This window comes from Chiloscyllium plagiosum, unplaced genomic scaffold (genome assembly GCF_037043375.1).
Source record: "Chiloscyllium plagiosum isolate Xiang-an unplaced genomic scaffold, Cpla_swu_hap1 HiC_scaffold_9, whole genome shotgun sequence".
Lineage (NCBI taxonomy): Eukaryota > Metazoa > Chordata > Chondrichthyes > Orectolobiformes > Hemiscylliidae > Chiloscyllium > Chiloscyllium plagiosum.
In genome coordinates, this window is record NW_028270147.1 from 53510769 (window position 1) to 53531383 (window position 20615).

General features: G+C 42.4%; 1 protein-coding gene across 7 annotated transcripts in view; it reads right to left on the reverse strand.

Annotated features, from left to right (window-relative positions):
- Positions 1-19923, reverse strand: part of LOC122554724 (uncharacterized) — a 39573-nt gene extending 19650 nt beyond the window's left edge. For 6 of the 7 annotated variants that reach the window (XM_087990623.1, XM_087990622.1, XM_087990625.1 and 3 more), the window contains exons 1-3: positions 19754-19923; positions 9186-9235; positions 8007-9098 (exon numbers count right to left, since the gene is read on the reverse strand). In XM_087990623.1, coding sequence (XP_087846749.1) covers positions 8007-9098; positions 9186-9204 — 1111 coding nt within the window. In that variant the 5' untranslated portion in view covers positions 9205-9235; positions 19754-19923. Of the gene's footprint in view, positions 1-8006; positions 9099-9185; positions 9236-9975; positions 10016-19753 lie in introns of all 7 variants that reach the window. The other variant, XM_043700100.2, reaches the window with a different exon arrangement.
- Positions 19924-20615: the final 692 nt, after the last annotated feature.

The window sequence follows — 20615 nt, forward strand, 5'->3', positions numbered from 1 at the left end:
ACCAAACATCCAGTCAACTGAGCTAACTGAGTTCTACAGTATAATTATGAATAGAATGTGGAAAACTACATTATTTCAAATTTTAACTGGTATTTTAAGTTTCAAATTAAAAATTGGTCACATGGTTTACAGCATTTACACTCAAGAAATTTAGGAATCAGAGTGATATAAGGGTTCAATTGCACATTAGTTTGTATAAACGCATGATGGACTGTCTTAATCTGTGCTGAATTGAGCACATTCAATGCAAATTAAGACTTTGAAATGTTTCTTGATTTAACTGTACATATATCTATTGGAAATTAAGTCCATTTATTTCATTATGCTATTTCTTTCTGACTGTAGTTTAGTTTTCTAGATGAGACCTTAATTTAAAATAATGGTTCAGTTATTCCATACAGGTGCCAGGTAATGGGTGATAAACGCTGGCCTAGCCAATAGCACCTACATCACCTGACTAGTTAAAAAAAAGTGGCAGAAATTGAGTATTGAATTCTCTTTTCCTCTTCAGTTATTTTCCAATATAAAACAAAAGGTAAAATTGTGCACTTTCACCAGACCTACCATTTTACATCATCTAGGAATGAATATTTATAACTGTGACGGTATAAATATCTAACCCTACTGACAGTCTAAATTTCCCAATTAGCATGTAATCAATGTTGCACTATTCTATTTATTTCTGAAAGAAAAAAAAATCCTTTCCTGCTGAAATAAAACAAATACGCTGTTTGTTCAAAATAAAAGTGTAAAATAATAAAATGTTAATGCAACTTTAATTATAATCAGAAATGTTGACAGTTAGTGGGATAACAAACGCTTCGGTCACTTTGACACTTGGTCATGATTTCTGCAAAATATATATTGCAAAGTAATATTCTACCTTGGCCAAATATACTTATGAATACACAGTTTGCTTTATTCTCCATGCATTGCAAATATTTTGAAGTCAGACAACACAAATGGTGTTGCAATTTTGGTCATGGAGTCTATTACAACACTAAGAAGGTATAACATCTTAGAAGGCTCCACAAATGAACCCATTTGGGTGGAACTTAACAACCAAACAGGACCAATCACGTTGCTGGAAATGTACAATAGGCCCCAGAACAGTCAGAGAGAAATAGAACAGCACAAGTGTGGGCATATGTCAGAGAAGTGTAAAACTAATAGGGTAGTGATAGTAAGGGATTTCCTCCCAAACATTAACTGGGGTAGTCACTGTGTGAAGGGTTTGGGGAGAGCAGAACTTTTAAAAGGCACCCAGGACAGCTTTTTAAGCCAGTACATACAAGATCTTGCAAAAGAGGTAGTGGTCCTCAGGTTAAATTTAGGTAATGAAGCTGGGCGAGTGGTTGAAGTATCAGTGGAGGAGCATTTTGCAGAGAGCAATCGTAATTCCATTACATTCAAAACCGTTATGAAAAAGCACAAGGATGGGCCTGAAATAAAAGTTCTCACCTGGGGAAAGATCAGGTATGATTTGGCCAGAGTGGAGTGGGAGCAAATAGTTTCAGGTATTCTCAGAACAGTGGGATGCAATCAACAATGAAATATGGAGAGTACAGGGCCAACATGTTCTAATTGAAAAAGGATGGCACCATCAAATCCAGTGAAACATGGATATCAAAGAAATGGATTAACAGAAAAAGGGAAGACACAGACACCTGGCGTTCAATACAGCAGAAGCCATAGAGGATTACAGCAATGTGCAAAAGGGAACATAAAAGGGAGATTAAGAGAGCTAAAAGGGGATATGAAAAAATACTGATAAGAACAATCCTTAATTGTTTCGCCTGTACATGCAGGTTAAAAGGATAACAAGAGAAAGAGTAGGACCCATTAACGACCACAGTGGTAATGTGTATGTGGAGCTACTTAAACCACTTGCCCAATTTAATTAAATATTAAGTTGAGGACCACTCCCCCTCTTGTAAGACCTTCTACAGACTGACTTAAAAAGCTGTCCTGGATGCCTTTTAACAGTTCTGGTCAGTTCAAACCTTTCATATAAAGACTACCCCAGTTAATTTTGGGGAAGTTTAAAGCTCTACTATCATCACCCCATGAGAACATAGAATGTTACAGTGCAGTACAGGCCCTTTGGCCCTCGATGTTGCAAGGATCTGTGGAACCAATCTTAAGCCTATCTATCCTACGCTATTACATTTTCATCCATTTGTTTATCCAATGACCATTTAAATGCCCTTAAAGTTGACGAGTTGCAGGCAGGGCATTCCAAGCCCCTATTACTCTCTGAGTAAAGAAACTACCTCTGACATCTGTCCTTTATCTATCACCTCTCAATTTAAAGCTCTGTCCCTCGTGTTAGCCATCTCCTTCCGAGGAAAAAGATTCTCACTGTCCGCCCTATCCAACCCTCTGATTATCTTATAGTCTCAGTTAAGTCACCTCTCAACCTTCTTCTCTCTAACAAAAACAGGCTCAAGTCCCTCAGCCTCTCCTCATCAAACCTTCCCTCCATACCACCAACATTCTAGTAAATTGCCTCTGAACCGTTTCCAAAGCTTCCACATCCTTCCTATAATACGGTGACCAGAACTGTACGCAATACCCCAAGTGCGGCCACAACGGTTTGTGCAGCTGCAACATGACCTTGTGGCTCCGAAGCTCAATCCCTCTACCAATAAAAGTAAACACACCGTATGGCTTCTTGACAACCCTATCAACCTGGGTGGCAACTTTCATGGATCAATGTACATCCACACTGCAAGGAACCCTACCATTAGGCCAGTACTCTTTATTCTTGTTGCTCTTTCCAAAGTGTATCACCTCACACTTTTCCACATTAAACTCTATTTGCCACCTCTCAGCTCAGCTCTGCAGCTTATCTATGTCCCTCTGTAACGTGAACAACTTTTGGCACTACCCACAACTCCCTCGACCTTAGTGTCATCTGCAAATTTACTAACCCATCCTTCTATGCCTTCATCCAGGTCATTTATAAAAATGACAAACAGCAGTGGAACCCACTAGTAACTGAACTCCAGGATGAACATTTCCCATCAACCACCACCCTCTGACTTCTTTCAGCCAGCCAATTTCTTATCCAAATTTCTAGATTACCCTCAATCCCATGCCTCCCTATTTTGTGCAAAGCCTATCGTGGGGAACCTTATCAAACGTCTTACTGAAATCTAGGTACACCACATCAAACGCTTTACCCTCATCCATCTGTTTGGTCACCTTCTCAAAGATCTCAATAAGGTTTCTGACGCACGACCTACCCTTCACAAAACCACATTGACTATCCCTAATGAACGTATTCCTTTCTAGATGATTATAAGTCCTATCTCTTATAACCTTTTCCAACACTTTACCCACAACTGAAGTAATGTTCACTGGTCTATAATTACCAGGGTTGTCTCTACTCCCTTTCTTGAACAAGGGACACATTTGCTATCCTCCAGTCTTCTGGCACAATTCCTGTTGACAATGATGACATAAAGATCAAAGCCACAGGCTCTGCAATCTCCTCCCTAGCTTCCCAGAGAATCCTAGGATTAATCCCATCTGGCCCAGGGGACTTACCTATTTTTACACTTTCCAGAATTGCTAACCTCCTCCTTGTGAACCTCAATCCCATCTAGTCTGGTAGCCTGTATCTCAGTACTCTCCTTAACGACATTATCTTTTTGCAGTGTGAATACCGATGAAAAGTATTCATTTAATGCTTCTCCTAGATCTTCGGACTCTACACACAACTTTCCATAGCCTTCCTTGATTGGCCCCAATCTTACTCTAGTCATTCTTTTATTCTTGTTATATCTGTAGAAAGCTTTAGGTTTTTCTTGATCCAACGATTTCTCATGTCTCATCCTAGCTCTTCTTAGTTCTCTCTTTAGATCTTTCCTGGCTAGCCTGCAACTCAAGCACCCTAACTGAGCCTTCAGTTGCCATCCTAACATAAGCCTTCTTCTTCCTCTTGACATGAGATTCAACTTCCTTAGTAACCACAGCTCCCTCACTCGACCACTTCTTTTCTGACAGATATATACTTATCAAGGAAATGCAGTAGCTGTTCCTTGAATAAGCTCCACATTTCAATTGTGCCCATCCCCTGCAGTTTCCAGTCAACATTTGGAAAGCTAAAGGCCCCCATGAGAACTACCCTGTTATTAGCGAGTTTTGAGAAGATTTATCGCTCAGGTTGAGGTTTTGGATGTAGATTTGCTCGCTGAGCTGAAAAGGTTCATTTCCAGAGGTTTTTCTACCTTACTAGGTAACATCTTCAGTGGACCTCATGCAAACCAATGCTGAAAATTCCTGCTTTCTATTTATATGTTTGGGTTGGTGATGTCATTTCCTGTGGTGAAGTCACCCCGTTCCTTTTCTCAGGGGGTGGTAGATGGGGTCTAACTCGATGTGTTTGTCGTCGGTTGGAATGCCATGCTTCTAGAAATTCTCATGCGTGTCTTTGTTTGGCTTGTCCTTGGATGGATATATTATCCCAGTCGAAGTGTATTGTCCCTCATCCGTATGTGAGGATACTAATGACAGAGGATCATGTCTTTTTGTGGCTAGTTGGTGTTCATGTATCCTGGTGGCTAGTTTTCTGGACAAGCCAAACAAAGACACGCACAAGAATTCCTAGAAGCATGGCATTCCAACCGGAACTCTATCAACAAACACATTGAGTTAGACCCCATCTACCACCCTCTGAGAAAAGGAACAGGAAGTGACTTCACCACAGGAAATAACATCATCAACCAAAAGAAACCCAAAAACAAATAGAAAGCAGGAATTTTCAGTACTGCTTCGCATGAGGTCCACTGAAGATGTTAGCTAGTAAGGTAATGAAACATCTAAAAATGAACCTTTCAGTTCAGCGAGCAAACCTATATCCAAAGCCCTGTTATTCTCACTCCTAACTAAAATCATCTTTGCAATCCCTTCCTCTACATCTCTGGAACTATTCAGAGGCCTATAGAAAAATCCCAACAGGGTGACCTCTCCTTTTCTGTTTCTAACCTCAGCCCATACTACCTTAGTAGACAATTCCTCAAATGTCCTTCTGTCACTGTAATACTATCCTTGACTAACAATGCTACACCTCCCCCTCTTTTACCATCATCTCTGTTCTTACTGGAACATCTAAATCCAACAAATATTTCTGTCCCTGCTCTATCCAAGTCTCCAAAATAGCCACAACATCGAAGTCCCAGGTACCAACCCATGCTGCAAGTTCACCCACCTTATTCCAGATGCTCCTGGCGTTCAAGTAGTCACACTTCAATCACCTTCCTGCTTGCTGATGTACTCATGACCTTGAAACAAATTTCTCACCTCACTACTCTTAACCTCCTGGACACTGGAACTACAATTTAGGTTCCCATCCCCCTGCTGAATTAGTTCAAATTTTCCCGAAGAGCATTAACAAATCTCCCCTCCAAGGATATTGGTACCCATCTGGTTCGGGTGGCATGAGTTTTATGTGGGTAGAAAAATCAGGGAGAAGGCCTGTGATGCTTTAGAGAAATTAGCATAGGCAAAGAGGAGATTCTGAATGGTCTAGAAGGCTTAAAAGTAGATAAATCTCGAGGGCTGGATGAAATATATACCAGGTTGTTGAACGAAGCAAGGGATATCGCAGGGGCGCTTGCATAAATTTTCAATTCCTCTCTGAGCATAGGAGAGATGCCAGAGGACTGGATGACAGCCAGTATCATATTGACATTCGAGAAGAGTGCCAAGGATAAACCTGGAAACCCAAGGCCGGGTCAGTCTAACCTCAGTGGTGGGGAAACTATTTGAAGCAGTTCTGAGGGAGAGAATTAATCTGCAACTGGAGAGGCAAGGATTAATCAAGAACATTCAGCACGGTTTTATTAAGGAGGAGGTCACGTCTGACCAATTTCACTGAATTTTTCGAACGGGTGAACGGCTGTGCACATGATGGCAATGCTTTTGATGTAGTCTACTTGGGCTTCAGCAAGATTTTTGATAAGGTCTGACATCTGAGATTGATAGCAAAGGTATGAGTTCATGGTATTCAAGGAAATTTGGCTCCTTGAATGGCAGGAAACTGAGGGTGATGGTTGAGAGGTGTTTTTGTGACTAGAAGCTGGTGTCCAGTGGGATTCCGCAGAGATCAGTATTAGACCCTTGCTGTTTATGAAGGATTTAGACTTGAATGTAGGAGGGTTGATCAGTACGTTCAAAGACAATTCAAAAATTGATGGGTTGGTAAATAGTGAGAAGGACACCTTTGGGCTACAAGAGGATATGGATTGGCTGATCAATGGCAAGTGGAATTTAATCCAGATAAATGTGAGGCAGTGCAGTTGGGTAGGACAAACAAGACAAGGGAACACATGATGAATGGTAGAACCCTGGGAAGGACCACAGATCAGCAGGACCTTAGTGTGCATGAACACCAGTCCCCTTCAGTTATCAGAACTGATAAAGTGGTTAAGCAGGCAAATTTTATACTTGCCTTTACTAGTTGAGGCTTGGAGTTTAAGAGCAGAGAAGTTATGCAAGAACTGTATAAACCTTGGTTAGATCACAACTGTGTGCAATTAAGAATTGTGTGGGATCCACATTATAGGAGGGATATCATAGGACTGGAGAGGGTGCAAAGAAGTTTTACCAGGATGTTGCCTGGGCTGGAGAGTCTCAGTTATGAAAAATATGATTGAGATTATTTTCCTCAGAGCAGAGAAGACAGAGAGATGTCATGATTGAAACATATAAAATTATGATGGAGTTAGATAAGGTAAATAGATAAACATTTCCCCTTGATGCAGGGATCAATGACCAGTGGCATAAATTTAAGTTAAGGGGTCAAAGGTTTAGAAAAGATGTGAGAAAATATGTTTTCAGCCAGAGGATGGCAGGAAGCTGAAATTCACTGCATGTAAGTGTGAGAGAGGCAAAACTCCTCACCATTTAAGAAGTACTTAGATGTGCACTTGGAATGCCAATGCATCCGGGGTACAGGACAAATGCTGGAAAATGGGATTAAAATAGTTAGATGGTTGTTTATACTGATTGGATTCAATTGGCTGAAGGGCTTTATCTGTGCTTTAGATCTCCATGACTCCAGAAGTAAGATTGTGATACAAAAACAAAGTTTCTGTCTAACATCATAGGATAACTTTTTTTGAGGATAGAACTATCAAGATTGGATGAAGGCTCACAAATATGTTGCGTGTTCTTTGAAAATATATTATTTTTTCAGTTAAAGGGTTTGGAGGGATATGGGCCAGGTGCTGGCAGGTGGGACCAGATTGGGTTGGGATATCTGGTCGGCATGGACGGGTTGGACCGAAGGGTCTGTTTCCATACTGTACATCTCTATGACTTCATGCAGTATATTTGCATAGTTACTAAAACATCTGGTTAAATGAAAACTTAGCAACATAGAAACAGAAAGTAGGACCGAAGGATGCTATCAACCTTTTGAGCATGCTTCATCATTCAACTAGATCATGGCTGATCTTTAAGTCAATACCATTGTCAACACTATACTCAAATCCATGATGTCTTCAATACCTATAAATCTATTGGTCTCTGTCTTGAATGTACTCAATGTCTCAAAGTTTTCACAGTCCTCTGCTGTAGAGAATTTCAAAGGTTCACTGCCCAAGGTGAAGAGATTCCTAGAGATCTACCCTTATACTGAGACTTTGTTCCTGGTTTTGAACTACCCTGCCACATCCCCACCCCACTGATCAGCCAAGGAAACATTGTTACAATATCTACTCTGTTGAGCTCTTTAAGAGATTTGTATGTTTCAATAAGATTACCTAATTTGTCTAAACTCAGAGAACATGGGCCTAGTCTCCTCAAATCTTCCCTCAGAGGATACTCCTGTCTGCAAAAGAGTAGTCTGGTGACCCTCCATTGCAATACCTCTGTGGTACGTATATTGTTCCTTAGCTCAGGAGACCAAAACTGTACACAATAACTGAGAATGACAAAATACACAATCACTCATGGAACACTTTGGCTCAATGATGGAATTTTTAAAATGTTGTTACCTAGTACTCCCTCTTGCCCAGATGATTCTGAAGGATCACACTGTAATTCAGGGTCATCAATGTCAGAAGTTATACGATTATGGGTTAAGGGCCTGACACATTCAGAATCTAAAAGTGGCCCTAGACTCGATCCATTTTGGTCATGATTTGCTAGCTTGGCTGACCCAACGCAGTACTCTCCAGTTGACATATCCGATGGTTTCATGGTATTCTCTATCAATCTTCCAGTTAAGCAAGACCCTCTGGATATAGGATGGGGGGAGTGGTGTAATTCTGCAATGTGAACTTTGCCATTATTATAATGAGACATTAATGATGAACCAGAGCACTGATCATCAACTGATGTCCGTTTTCTGTAGCCGTTTGATACACTGCATGTTTCATTTGGAGATATATTGTGTCCAGCTGATTGTCCTACAACTAAGGAGCTATTACCCAAGTGATATTTTTTCAATTCTCGACTTTGATTTCTGTTTTCAGCTTTCATTACACATTGGTCATTAAAATCTGAGGTCTCTTCTTTTTCAGTTTTTATATGGAGGATATCTGGTTTCTTGCCAACTTCTGTTTCACTCATTGTGCCATCAATACCTAATTTCCCTTTGTCACTATCAAGCATTCCAGTTTCTCTCCACGACTGGTGTGTTGAAGGAAACTGAGAAACTGATGCCCCATTTCGGACTGTTTTATTGTCAGCAGGAAGAAAAGGCTTACAAGAGCCATCAAATGAATTAGTTTCTTTTGTTAAATCACCATCAGTAGTCTTAATTCTATGTGGCTTTCTTATTTGAACAGCTGACACTAACACATCTTCGAACTGCTTGGATTTCAAAGGCAACTGGGCTCTGGATTTATCTTGATCACAAGGTAGTTGACACATGCCTCCAGTCCACCAATGGTAGGAATGACCAGCTTCACATGCCCATAGAATAGCCAGGATTCCATTTTGGTGTTCTTCAACAATCTCCCTCCAGGTTGGAGTAAATGAGCATTGGTTACCATGACAATGCGACCAAATCACCAGCAGTTCAAGGTGTTCCCTTGTTAAGTGAAACACTGAATTGGAATAGTTGTCTTTGGGGAATGTGTAATCTTAAAAAATAAGGAAAAATTGTTTAGAATTTCACAAAAAATGCAAATGTTTTTCTTAATGTTTCAAACACATATAATTCAATTCACCTTTGGGTTTGACTTCCATATTTCCAATGTCAAACTCTTTCCTGAATTGCCTGTAACAAATAACAAATTAGAATGCAAATTTGCTGGTCTCAACCAAATTTTAAATGAAAAAAAAACTAGTTTTCTGCTGAGAAAAAGGAGAAAACTGTCATAAAACTGCCTGCTTCCATTTATGAAACATTGCCCACCTTGATCAATACTAAAAGGACAGAATGAACTTTAGTTCATCCATATTCTGAGTGGTAAGTACCCCCATATTTGATGCTGATCTAAACTGGCTTCCAGTTTCCCTTTGCAATAGAATTTGAAACTCTTAACTTGGGTTTAAATGCATTTATCATCTCGTCATTCCCTATGTGTAACTTCATCAAACATTTGAAACTCTTAAGAATTCTTATTTCCTCCATGCTGCGTTTGTGCATCCCAACAGCTGCATACTCAGCATCTAGATCCCAAGCCTTAGGTGCTTTGACTTGACCTCATTACCTCCTTAAAATTCATTGATTGGTCAAATATTTAGTTACTCTTCCTAACATGGCCTGCTTCAGCTTGATGTTAAATTTTGTCCGATAACTGTACACTTCCGGGAAGCACCTTGGTCCATATTTCAACACCAAAGACACTACATAAATGCAAACTATTATTGTTGATACAGCCAAATCATCAGAATTCAGATTGCCTGAGGAATTGTCTTTAACATCACAAGCTATTTTCAGAGATCCTGTTGTTCAAATAGAAAACTAGATTGCAACTCTGATAATTGGAGGCAGATGTGTGAGCTTCCACATACCACCAGGGAATACGAATGCAGTCATCTTCCCTCTCCCATCCTGTAAGAAACAGACTCAACATTAAGGGTGCACTGTCAAAGAATCAGTCAACCATTAGAAAACCAACAGATTATCTCTGTACCATTTGCTATTACATAAACCAAATAAAATCTTGATTACTAGTGACTCAAACATAGGTATTGGATTCTTCCATTACAGTAAATAATTATTTTGCTTTGAAAAATATATTTCTCCCTCTGAACTCAGTTGTTTAAACACCTAACTAGTCTGATATATACTTCAGGTCCAAGTTCCACTGTAAGCATTTAAACATTTATAACACGGAATACAAAATTCGTGACTGCCAATAGGGAATGAAGTTACACACTTCCAAGTCTCCATTGAGGACAAACATTGAAAAAATTTATCTTTGAAATAAGTTATTTCTGAGTATGCAATTCTTCATTTAACTTTTAATTTGCATGTTCATATTTGTTTGAATATGTTGAATATATTACTGCTGTTGTTCAAAGAGAAATTTCATTCTCAAAGTTTCTGTTAACATTTCGCTTTTATTCTGATTAGAATACCTATTATGCAGTTGCAATTAGCATGGTCAGTTGAAGAACTATCTTGTTTGACCAAACAAGTTGCTTTAGAGATATATCCAAGAACCCTGCAAGAGGCTAGAGAAGAAATTGCAGGGGGGCTGGCTGATATTTTTGCATCATTGTTAGCCATGGGCGAGGTCCTGGAACACTGGAGGGTAGTGAATGTTGTGCCCTTATTCAACAAGGGCTGCAAAGAAAAACCTGAGAACTATAGATCAGTAAGCTTAACATCTGTGGTAGGTAGGTTACTTGAGAAGATTCAAAGGGTTAAGATATATATGCATTTGAAAAGCCAGGGTTTGATTCAGAGTAGTTAACATGGCTTTGTGCGTGGGAGATCATGCCTCACAGATTTGTTAGAGTTCTTTGATGAAGTGACCAGGAAGGTTGATGAGGTCAGGGCGGTAGACATGATCTATATGGATGTCAGTAAGGGCTTTGCTAAGGTTCCACATGGTAGGCTGCTCTGGATGGTTAGATCACATAGAATCCAGATAGAGCTGGAAAACTGGATACAGTTGACTTGATGGCAGGAAGCAGAGGGTAATAGTGGAAGGATGCTTGTCAGACTGGAGGCCTGTGACTAGTGGTGTGACTCAGAGGTCTGTGCTGGGCTCATTGCAGTTTGTTAGGAGAAAGTGAGGACTGCAGATGCTGGAGATCAGAGTTGAAAATGTGTTGCTGGAAAAGCGCAGCAGGTCAGGCAGCATGCAGGGAACAGGAGAATCGACGTTTCAGGCATGAGCCCTTCTTCAGGAAGGCAGGCGAATCGACGTTTCGGGCATGAGCCCTTCTTCAGGAAACGTTGATTCTCCTGCTCCTTGGATGCTGCCTGACCTGCTGTGCTTTTCCAGCAACACATTTTCAGCTCATTGCAGTTTGTTATCTATATCAATAGTTTGGATGAGAATGTACATGGCATGATTAGGATGTTTGCAGATGACACTAAAATGGGCAGTTTCGTGGAAAGTGAAGAAGGTTAGCAGAAATTGCAGCAGGGACCTTGATCAACTGGGAAAGTGGGCTGGGAAATGGCAAATGGAGCTTAATATAGATGAGTGTGAGGTCTTTTATTTTGGAAAGTCAAATCAATGTAGGGGTTTCATGATGAATGGTAGAGCCTTACAGAGTGTAGTGGAATAGAGGGAACTTGGAGTCCAGGAGCATACTTCTCTGAAAGTGGAGTCAGAGGTAAACAGGGCAGCAAAGAAGGCTTTTGACATGCTGGCCTTTATCAGTCAAAGCCATGAGTATAGAAGTTAGGAAGTTATGTTGCAGTTGTACAGGATGTTGGTGAGGCTGCACTTGTGAGTATAGTGTTCAGTTTTGGTCACCTTGCCAGAGAAAGTATGTTATTAAATTGAAAAGAGTGCAGAAGAAATTTGCAAGAATGTTGCAAGAACTCAAGAATCTGAGTTATAGGGAGAGGTTGGATAAGCTAGGACTCTTATCTTTAGAGCGCAGACTTATGGGCATCTTATAGAAGTGTATTAGATCACGACCAGCATGGATAGGAGAATGCACTGAGTCTCTTTCCCAGGGTTGGAGAATCGAGGACATCTGTTTAAGGTTAGAGGAGAAAGAATAAAAGGGAACCTGAGGGGCAATATTGTTGCACAGAGGGTGGTACCCATATGGAATGAGCTGCCAGTGGAAGTGATTGAGACAGGTACATTCACATTTAAAAGGCATTTAGACAAATACATGGATAGGAAAGATTTAGAAGGATATGGGCCAAGTGCAGGGAAATGGAGTTAGCATGGATGGACATTTTGGTCAGCATGGACCAGTGAGAAAATCTGTAGCCATAAATGTGACACATTTGCTACACAGGTGTGAAAATGCTTGTTCAGAGGAATTTGGGACATCTGTGTAAATCTTGGATCGGTGTAAATAAGGTGATTACATTTGTTCACTTACGGAATGTGTGGCAGTACTTCCTTCTCACGCCAGAGACGCATATTTCACAATAGGATGTAGAATAACTAAATTGTTGGATAATATCAAAGACTCTAAACAAAACTCATACTCTTTAGGAAAAGAACTTGTAATTTAATAAGCTGAGTGGAATATGCAAGTAATATAACAATCCTGATACATTTTCATGTATATCACAGTGAGCAGATTTGAGTTTATGAAGCTCAGTTCTCTCATGATTAGATTAGATTAAATTAGATTACTTACAGTGTGGAAACAGGCCCTTCGGCCCAACAAGTCCACACCGACCCGCCGAAGCGCAACCCACCCATACCCCTACATTTACCCCTTTAACCTAACACTATGGGCAATTTAGCATGGCCAATTCACCTGACCCGCACATCTTTGTGACTGTGGGAGGAAACCGGAGCACCTGGAGGAAACCCACGCAGACACGGGGAGAATGTGCAAACTCCACACAGTCAGTCGCCTGAGTCAGGAATTGAACCGGGTCTCTGGCGCTGTGAGGCAGCAGTGCTAACCACTGTGCCACCGTGCCGCCCAGTCATCTTGACTGTGCTGGAATGTGAATGTCTCATTAGCTTTACATGCTAGGAAAAAACTGACAATAAGGAAGTTGGAAGATATTAATGCGTAAGTGAGAGAGAAAAAACATTCTTCTGTAAATTACATTCACTGAATGAAGGGGTCGAAGGAGAGAGAGCGTGAGTGAGAGAGAGAATGAAAATGGAAGCTGGCGGAAAATTAACCCTTTATGATCTGATTTGAGTAAACACTGGGGTGTCATGGATTGAAAGTTTGTGTGTTGTTCCCAGGAGCTCGAGATCCAGGAATGTTATGAATTTAATTTGCATTCTGGAAATCTGAGATGATTTTAAAAGAAAAAGCCATTTTGTAGGTCAATGATACTGAACATGTCAGCTGAGCAAGATTACCTCATGACTTTTTCATTAGTCTCTCGTTATGACGCACTAGCCAAAACAAATTGGCCATTTGGGTCTGGCTGGATTAAAATTTCCCACTTTGATGTGCATGTAACTTAATGAGTCAAGCATACACAGACCTGTCAATAAGTTTCTCTTTCTCTGTGAACATTTGCCATTTTATTGCTGCTTATCTGATTAAGGACATGTGGCATTTTTGTAAATTTAATACCAAATTCTGTATAAATACAGCTTGTTTGCAGCAATAAGTGGAGTAGCCTGAGAATGCTCTTCGGGGTAAGTGCTGGCGCCACTACTCTGTTAATGGTTTTAGAATCTTAGCTCAAGCCTGGCTTGTAGGTATCTATATTATAGTGTAACATTGATGCCATTTGTAAATAAAGACAATATTTTGAACTAAACTGTAAGAGTTTTCTATTCCAGACTACCAGAGTACAATCTCTGGGATGAACCAAGAGAGGCTACAGGTTGAGTCCATGAGGGACTCCCCGAGCCATCTTGAACCGGTTCTTTAACACCAGTTTGGACCAAAGGGCCTGTCTCTTTGACTCTATGTGCTTGGCTCTTATAAGCCATTAGTAATTCTCACGGTGTGTCTTCTGTGTCATTAATTCAAATGAGCCCACAGTGTTGGGGGTAGTAATGGTTAGAGAATTGGTTAATGGGCAGGAATCAGCAATTGGGGATAAGGGATGCTTTTTTAGGTTGGCGACCTGTAATCAGTGGGATTCCACAGATATCAGTGCTGGCACCACAACTGTTTACAATATATTTGAATGATTTGGAGGAAGGAAGCAAGTATACTGTAGTCAAATTTGCAGATGACACAAAAATAGAGGGAAAGGAAAGTTGCGAGAGGGATACAAACAGTTTTGAGGAATATTGATAGGATAAGTAAGCAGACAAAAAGTTGCAAATAGAGTATAATTTGGAAAAATACGAAGTTCTTCATTTTGGAAGGAAAACAAAAAAAAGGGTATTACTTAAATGGAGAAAAACTGCAAAAAGCTGCAACACAAAGGGACTTGGGGTGCTTGTGCACGAAACACAGAAAGCTAGGGAGAGAATTGGGCTCCTCAAAAATCAGCAAGGTGGCCTTTGTGTGGAGCCGCTGAAAATGGGGGAGATACTAAATGAGTATTTTGCATCAGTATTTAGTACGGAAAAGGATATGGAAGATATAGAAAATAGCGAAATAGATGGTGACACCTTGCAAAATGTCCATATTACAGAGGAGGAAGTGCTGAATGTCTTTGAATGCACAAAGGTGGATAAATCCCCAGGACCTGATCAGGTGTACTCTAGAACTCTGTGGGAAGCTCGAGAAGTGATTGCTGGGCCTCATGCTGAAATATTTGTATCATCGATAATCACAGGCGAGGTGCTGGAAGACTGGAGGTTGGCTAACGTGGTACCACTCTTTAAGAAGGGTAGTAAGGATAAGCCGGGGAACTATAGACCAGTGAGCCAGACGTCGGTGGTGGGCAAGTTTTGGAGGGAATCCTGAGGGACAGGGTGTACATGTATTTGGAAAGGCAAGGGCTGATTAGGGATAGTCAACATGGCGTTGTGCATGGGAAATCATGTCTCACAAACTTGATTGAGTTTTTTGAAGAAGTAACAAAGAGGATTGATGAGGGCAGAGCGGTAGATGTGATCGATATGGATTTCGGTAAGGCGTTCGACAAGGTTCCCCATTGAAGACTGGTTAGCAAGGTTAGAACAACTAGCTACGTGGATACAGAACTGTCTGAAAGGTAGAAGCCAGAGGGTGGTGGTGGAGGGTTGCTTTTCAGACTGGAGGCCTGTGACCAGTGGAGTGCCACAAGGATTGGTGCTGGGTCCTCTACTTTTTGTCATTTACATAATTGATTTGGATGCAAACATAAGAGGTACAGTTAGTAAGTTTGCAGATTACACCAAAATTGGAGGTGTAGTGGACAGCGAAGAGGGTTACCTCAGATTACAACAGGATCTTGACCAGATGGGCCAATGGGCTGAGAAGTGGCAGACGAAGTTGAATTCAGATAAATGCGAGGTGCTGCATTTTGGGAAAGCAAATCTTAGCAGGACATATACACTTAAAGGTAAGGTCCTAGGGAGTGTTGCTGAACAAAGAGACCTTGGAGTGCAGGTTCACAGCTCCTTGAAAGTGGAGTCACAGGATAGTGAAGAAGGCGGTTGGTACGCTTTCTTTTATTGGTCAGGGTATTGAGTACAGGAGTTGGGACGTCATGTTGCGGCTGTACAGGACATTGGTTAGGCCACTGTTGGAATATTGCGTGCAATTCTGGTCTTCTTCCTATCAGAAAGATGTTGTGAAACTTGAAAGGGTTCAGAAAAGATTTACAAGGATATTGCCAGGGTTGGAGGATTTGAGCTGGAAATGTGTTGCTGGAAAAGCGCAGCAGGTCAGGCAGCATCCAGGGAACAGGAGAATCGACGTTTCGGGCATAAGCCCTTCTTCAGGAGTCCTGAAGAAGGGCTTATGCCCGAAACGTCGATTCTCCTGTTCCCTGGATGCTGCCTGACCTGCTGCGCTTTTCCAGCAACACATTTCCAGCTCTGATCTCCAGCATCTGCAGACCTCACTTTCTCCTTGGAGGATTTGAGCTATGGGAGAGGCTGGACAGGCCGGGTCTGTTTTCCCTGGAGCATCGGAGGCTGAGCGGTGACCTTATAGAGTTTTACAAAATTATGAGAGGAATGGATAGGATAAATGGACAAAGTCTTTTCCCTGGGATGGGGGAGTCCAGAACTAGAAGGCATAGGTTTAGGGTGAGAGGGGAAAGATATAAAAGGGACCTAAGAGGCAGCTTTTTCACGCTGAGAGTCGTACGTGTATGGAATGAGCTGCCAGAGGAAGTGGTGGAGGCTGGTCCAATTGCAACATTTAAAAGGCATTTGGATGGGTATATGAATAGGAAGGGTTTGGAGGGATATGGGCCAGTTGCTGGCAGATGGGACTAGATTAGGTTGGGATATCTGGTCAGCATGAACAGGTTGGACCGCAGGGTGTGTTTCCATGATGTCTCTTTGAATTTAACACATATATTCAGCAGATAATCAGGAAAGCTAATGGAAAGTTAACTCTTGTTTCAAGTGGGTTGGAGTAGAAGGGATATTTTACTGCAACTGTATAAGGCGCTGGTGAGACCACATTTGGAGAAATGTGTGCTGTTTTGGTCCCATCATTTGAGAAAAACTTATTTTATTGGAGGTAGCTAGAGAGGGATCACTAAGATGATCCCTGGTATTGAAGGACTGTGTTATGAGCAAAGACTAAATAGGAGGGAACTCTGCTCACTAAAGTTTAGAAGGATAGGAGGTGATCTCATTGAAACATACATGATTCTGAAGGGACTTAGGGTAAATGCTGAGAGGATGTTTCCCCTTGTGGGAGAATCTAGGACCAGTCTCAGAATAAAGGGGTATCAATTTAAGGTTGAGATGTGGAAGATTTCCTTCTGTCAGAGCGTTTTGCATCTTTGCAACTCCTTTTCACTGAGAGCTCTGGGAACAGAGTCCTTGTATATATTTCAGCTGAGAAAGATTATTAATCAATCGGGGAATCAAGGATTATAGGGAAAGAGCAGGAAAGTGGACATGAGGAGTCTCAGATCAGTCATGCTCCGATCGAACGCTGGAGTAGCCTATTTCAGTTCATTTTCTATAGTCTTCTGACATTTAACAATTGTACAATAGTAATCAAGGAACTGTCCAGATCCCAATCCTCTCTCAGATAACACAATTACAATTAATTAACTGGTTATTAATTTCATTGCCTTCTGATACATTGCTGATGAACTTCCTATGTAGGTATCAACGTAAAGGAATGAAGCATGACAAAAGTTTGATTACCTTGGATCTTTATGCTCTTGTGAGAGCAGAGAGTGAAGGTAATATAAATCTTTAAAATGATCACTTATTTGGATAGGCTGAATCCAAGGCAGCTTTCTGCCACTAACAGAAGAGGAAGGGTCACACTGACAAATTCAGGACAAAATATGAAGTGTAGGAATTTTTTGGGTAAAAGGACGTGCAATAAATTATTTTCATACAAGGCGCAATAAGAAACATTAATGAATTTCAAGGAGCAATTCGACATGGTCTTCTCAATAGAAATCAGCTACTTGAATTTAAAAGAACAGGAATATAGGGATTGAAGTAATTTACTGTTTCAATTTATGTGGTGTCCTAAAGGTTCAGCAGGTAATCAGGAAAGTTAATCGAATCTTGAATCTTGTTTCAAGTGGGTTAGAATGAAGGAAAATTTGACTGCAACTATACAAATACTCAACATTTTGGCTCCGCTATGGGAATGGCAACTTTTCTATATGAAAGCAAGTTTACACGCATTAAAGATTAGATCTTACATGAACAATTTTGTGTTTCTCAGAAGTAGTATTTAGTCTTTACTGATTCACACTTGGGACACCCTTCCAGCTCCATCGCTTACCCTAACCTCAGGAACATTGACCACAATATTGACCATAGCCACCTCCATACATCGCAGTGCCTGCCCATATTAACCCAAATGCTTCCCCATAGCCTCCTCCATACACCGAAACGCCTGCCCACAGCCCCCTCCATACCATCCCAATGCCTACCCATAGCCTCCTCCATACCATCCCAATGTCTGTACATAGCCTGCCCATATTAACCCTATGCACCCAAATGCTTCCTCACACCCTCCTCCATACACTGAAATGCCAGCCCATAGCCTCCTCTATACACCCCAATTCATGCCCATAGCCTCCTCCATACCATCCCAATGCCCGCCCATAGCCTCCTCCATACCATCCCAATGCCCACCCATAGCCTCCTCCATACCATCCCAATGCCCACCCATAGCCTCCTCCATACCACTCCAATGCCCACTGATAGCCTCCTCCATACCACTCCAATGCCCACTGATAGCCTCCCCCATACCACTCCAATGCCCACTGATAACCTCCTCCATACCGTCCCAATGCCCACCCCTAGCCTCCTCCATACCGTCCCAATGCCCACCCCTAGCCTCCTCCATACCGTCCCAATGCCCACCCCTAGCCTCCTCCATACCGTCCCAATGCCCACCCCTAGCCTCCTCCATACCATCCCAATGCCCACCCCTAGCCTCCTCCATACCGTCCCAATGCCTACCCATAGCCTCCGCCATACCGTCCCAATGCCTCCCCTTAGCCTCCTACATACCGTCCCAATGCCTTCCCATAGCCACTTCCATAGTATCCCAATCCTGGCCCATAGCCTCCTCCATACCATCCCAATGCCTACCCATAACCTCCTCCATACCATCCCAATGCCTACCTGTAGCCTCCTCCATACCATCCCAATGCCCACCCATAGTCTCCTCCATACCATCCCAATGCCCATCCATAGCCTCCTCCATGCCGTCCCAATGCCCACCCATAGCCTCCTCCATGCCGTCCCAATGCCCACCCATAGTCTCCTCCATACCATCCCAATGGCCGCCCATAGCCTCCTCCATACCATCCCAATGCCCACCCATAGTCTCCTCCATACCATCCCAATGCCCACCCATAGCCTCCTCCATGCCGTCCCAATGCCCACCCATAGTCTCCTCCATACCATCCCAATGGCCGCCCATAGCCTCCTCCATACCATCCCAATGCCCACCCATAGTCTCCTCCATACCATCCCAATGCCCACCCATAGTCTCCTCCATACCATCCCAATTCCCACCCATAGTCTCCTCCATACCATCCCAATGCCCACCCATAGCCTCCTCCATACCATCCCAATGCCCACCCATAGTCTCCTCCATACCATCCCAATGCCCACCCATAGTCTCCTCCATACCATCCCAATGCCCACCCATAGTCTCCTCCATACCATCCCAATTCCCACCCATAGTCTCCTCCATACCATCCCAATGCCCACCCATAGTCTCCTCCATACCATCCCAATGCCCACCCATAGTCTCCTCCATACCATCCCAATTCCCACCCATAGTCTCCTCCATACCATCCCAATGCCCACCCATAGCCTCCTCCATACCATCCCAATGCCTACCTATAGCCTCCTCCATACCATCCCAATGCCCACCCATAGTCTCCTCCATACCATCCCAATGCCTACCTATAGCCTCCTCCATACATCCCAAAGCCGGCCCATAGTCTCCTCCATACATCCCAAAGCCTGCCCATGGCCTCCCCCGGTCCCGGGACGGTTGTGGCTGGGATTCCGCCCCAGGTTACCCTGGTCACGTGAGTCTCCCGCTGAGCCTTTAACCGGCGGAGACGCCGAGGGAAGCAGCCGTTGGTGTTCGCCCTGAATCTTACCGGGAACAGGAGGAGGGAGCAAGTGAACGCCGCTCGATTCGGCCGCGGTCTGGGGGAACAGCTCCGGCAGCGGGGACACTTCTGTTGCTGCGGGCCGGATCCCGGTCCCGGTCTTGGATTGGGCTCTGGCTCTGAGCAGCAGGAGCTGGTTCTCCGCGGAAGATGGAGGACTATCCCGTCGGCTACAGTGTCTGCTCTCGGCCAAACTGCAGCACTCAAACCAAACGCAACTTTCGAAATGTTCCTCCCAACTACAGATGGAAGAGGATCAGAAACCTTCGCCTGTCAGTGACCAACTCGTTTCATTATTAAAATAAATAAATACAACTCTGTCCATGTAAGAGTCCATTCCTTTATTTTTCTCCTAGATGCTGCCCAAATCGTTAAGTGTTTCCATACTTTAGGAAGCTCTGAAGGCGTTTGAATAGATGCAGTATGACTAAGATGAGGAGATCAAAGGCTAAATTTGCAGAAAGACAGGTGACCAAGTATGTTGTAAAAATAACATAACAAGGAGACAGACCAGCATTGGTACGTCGTGAGTGGGCACATGTGAAGTTGTTCACTTTGGCAGGAAAAATTCTTCAAAATGGTGAATGACTGCTAAATTTCAGGGTGTATTCATTGTCCTGGTGCTTGAGCAACAAAAAACATTGCAGTTACAAGGAGTGAATTAAAATAAACTAATAGAATGTATTCTTTTATTTTGTGAGAAATTGAACATGAAAGTAAGGATAAAAAGCAAAAGAACCACTGATGCTCAAAATCAGAAACAAAAATAAGAATTGCTGGAAAAGCTATTTTCTGAGGAAGGGTCACTGCTCCTGAAACATTAACTCTGATTTCCCTCCACAGATACTCC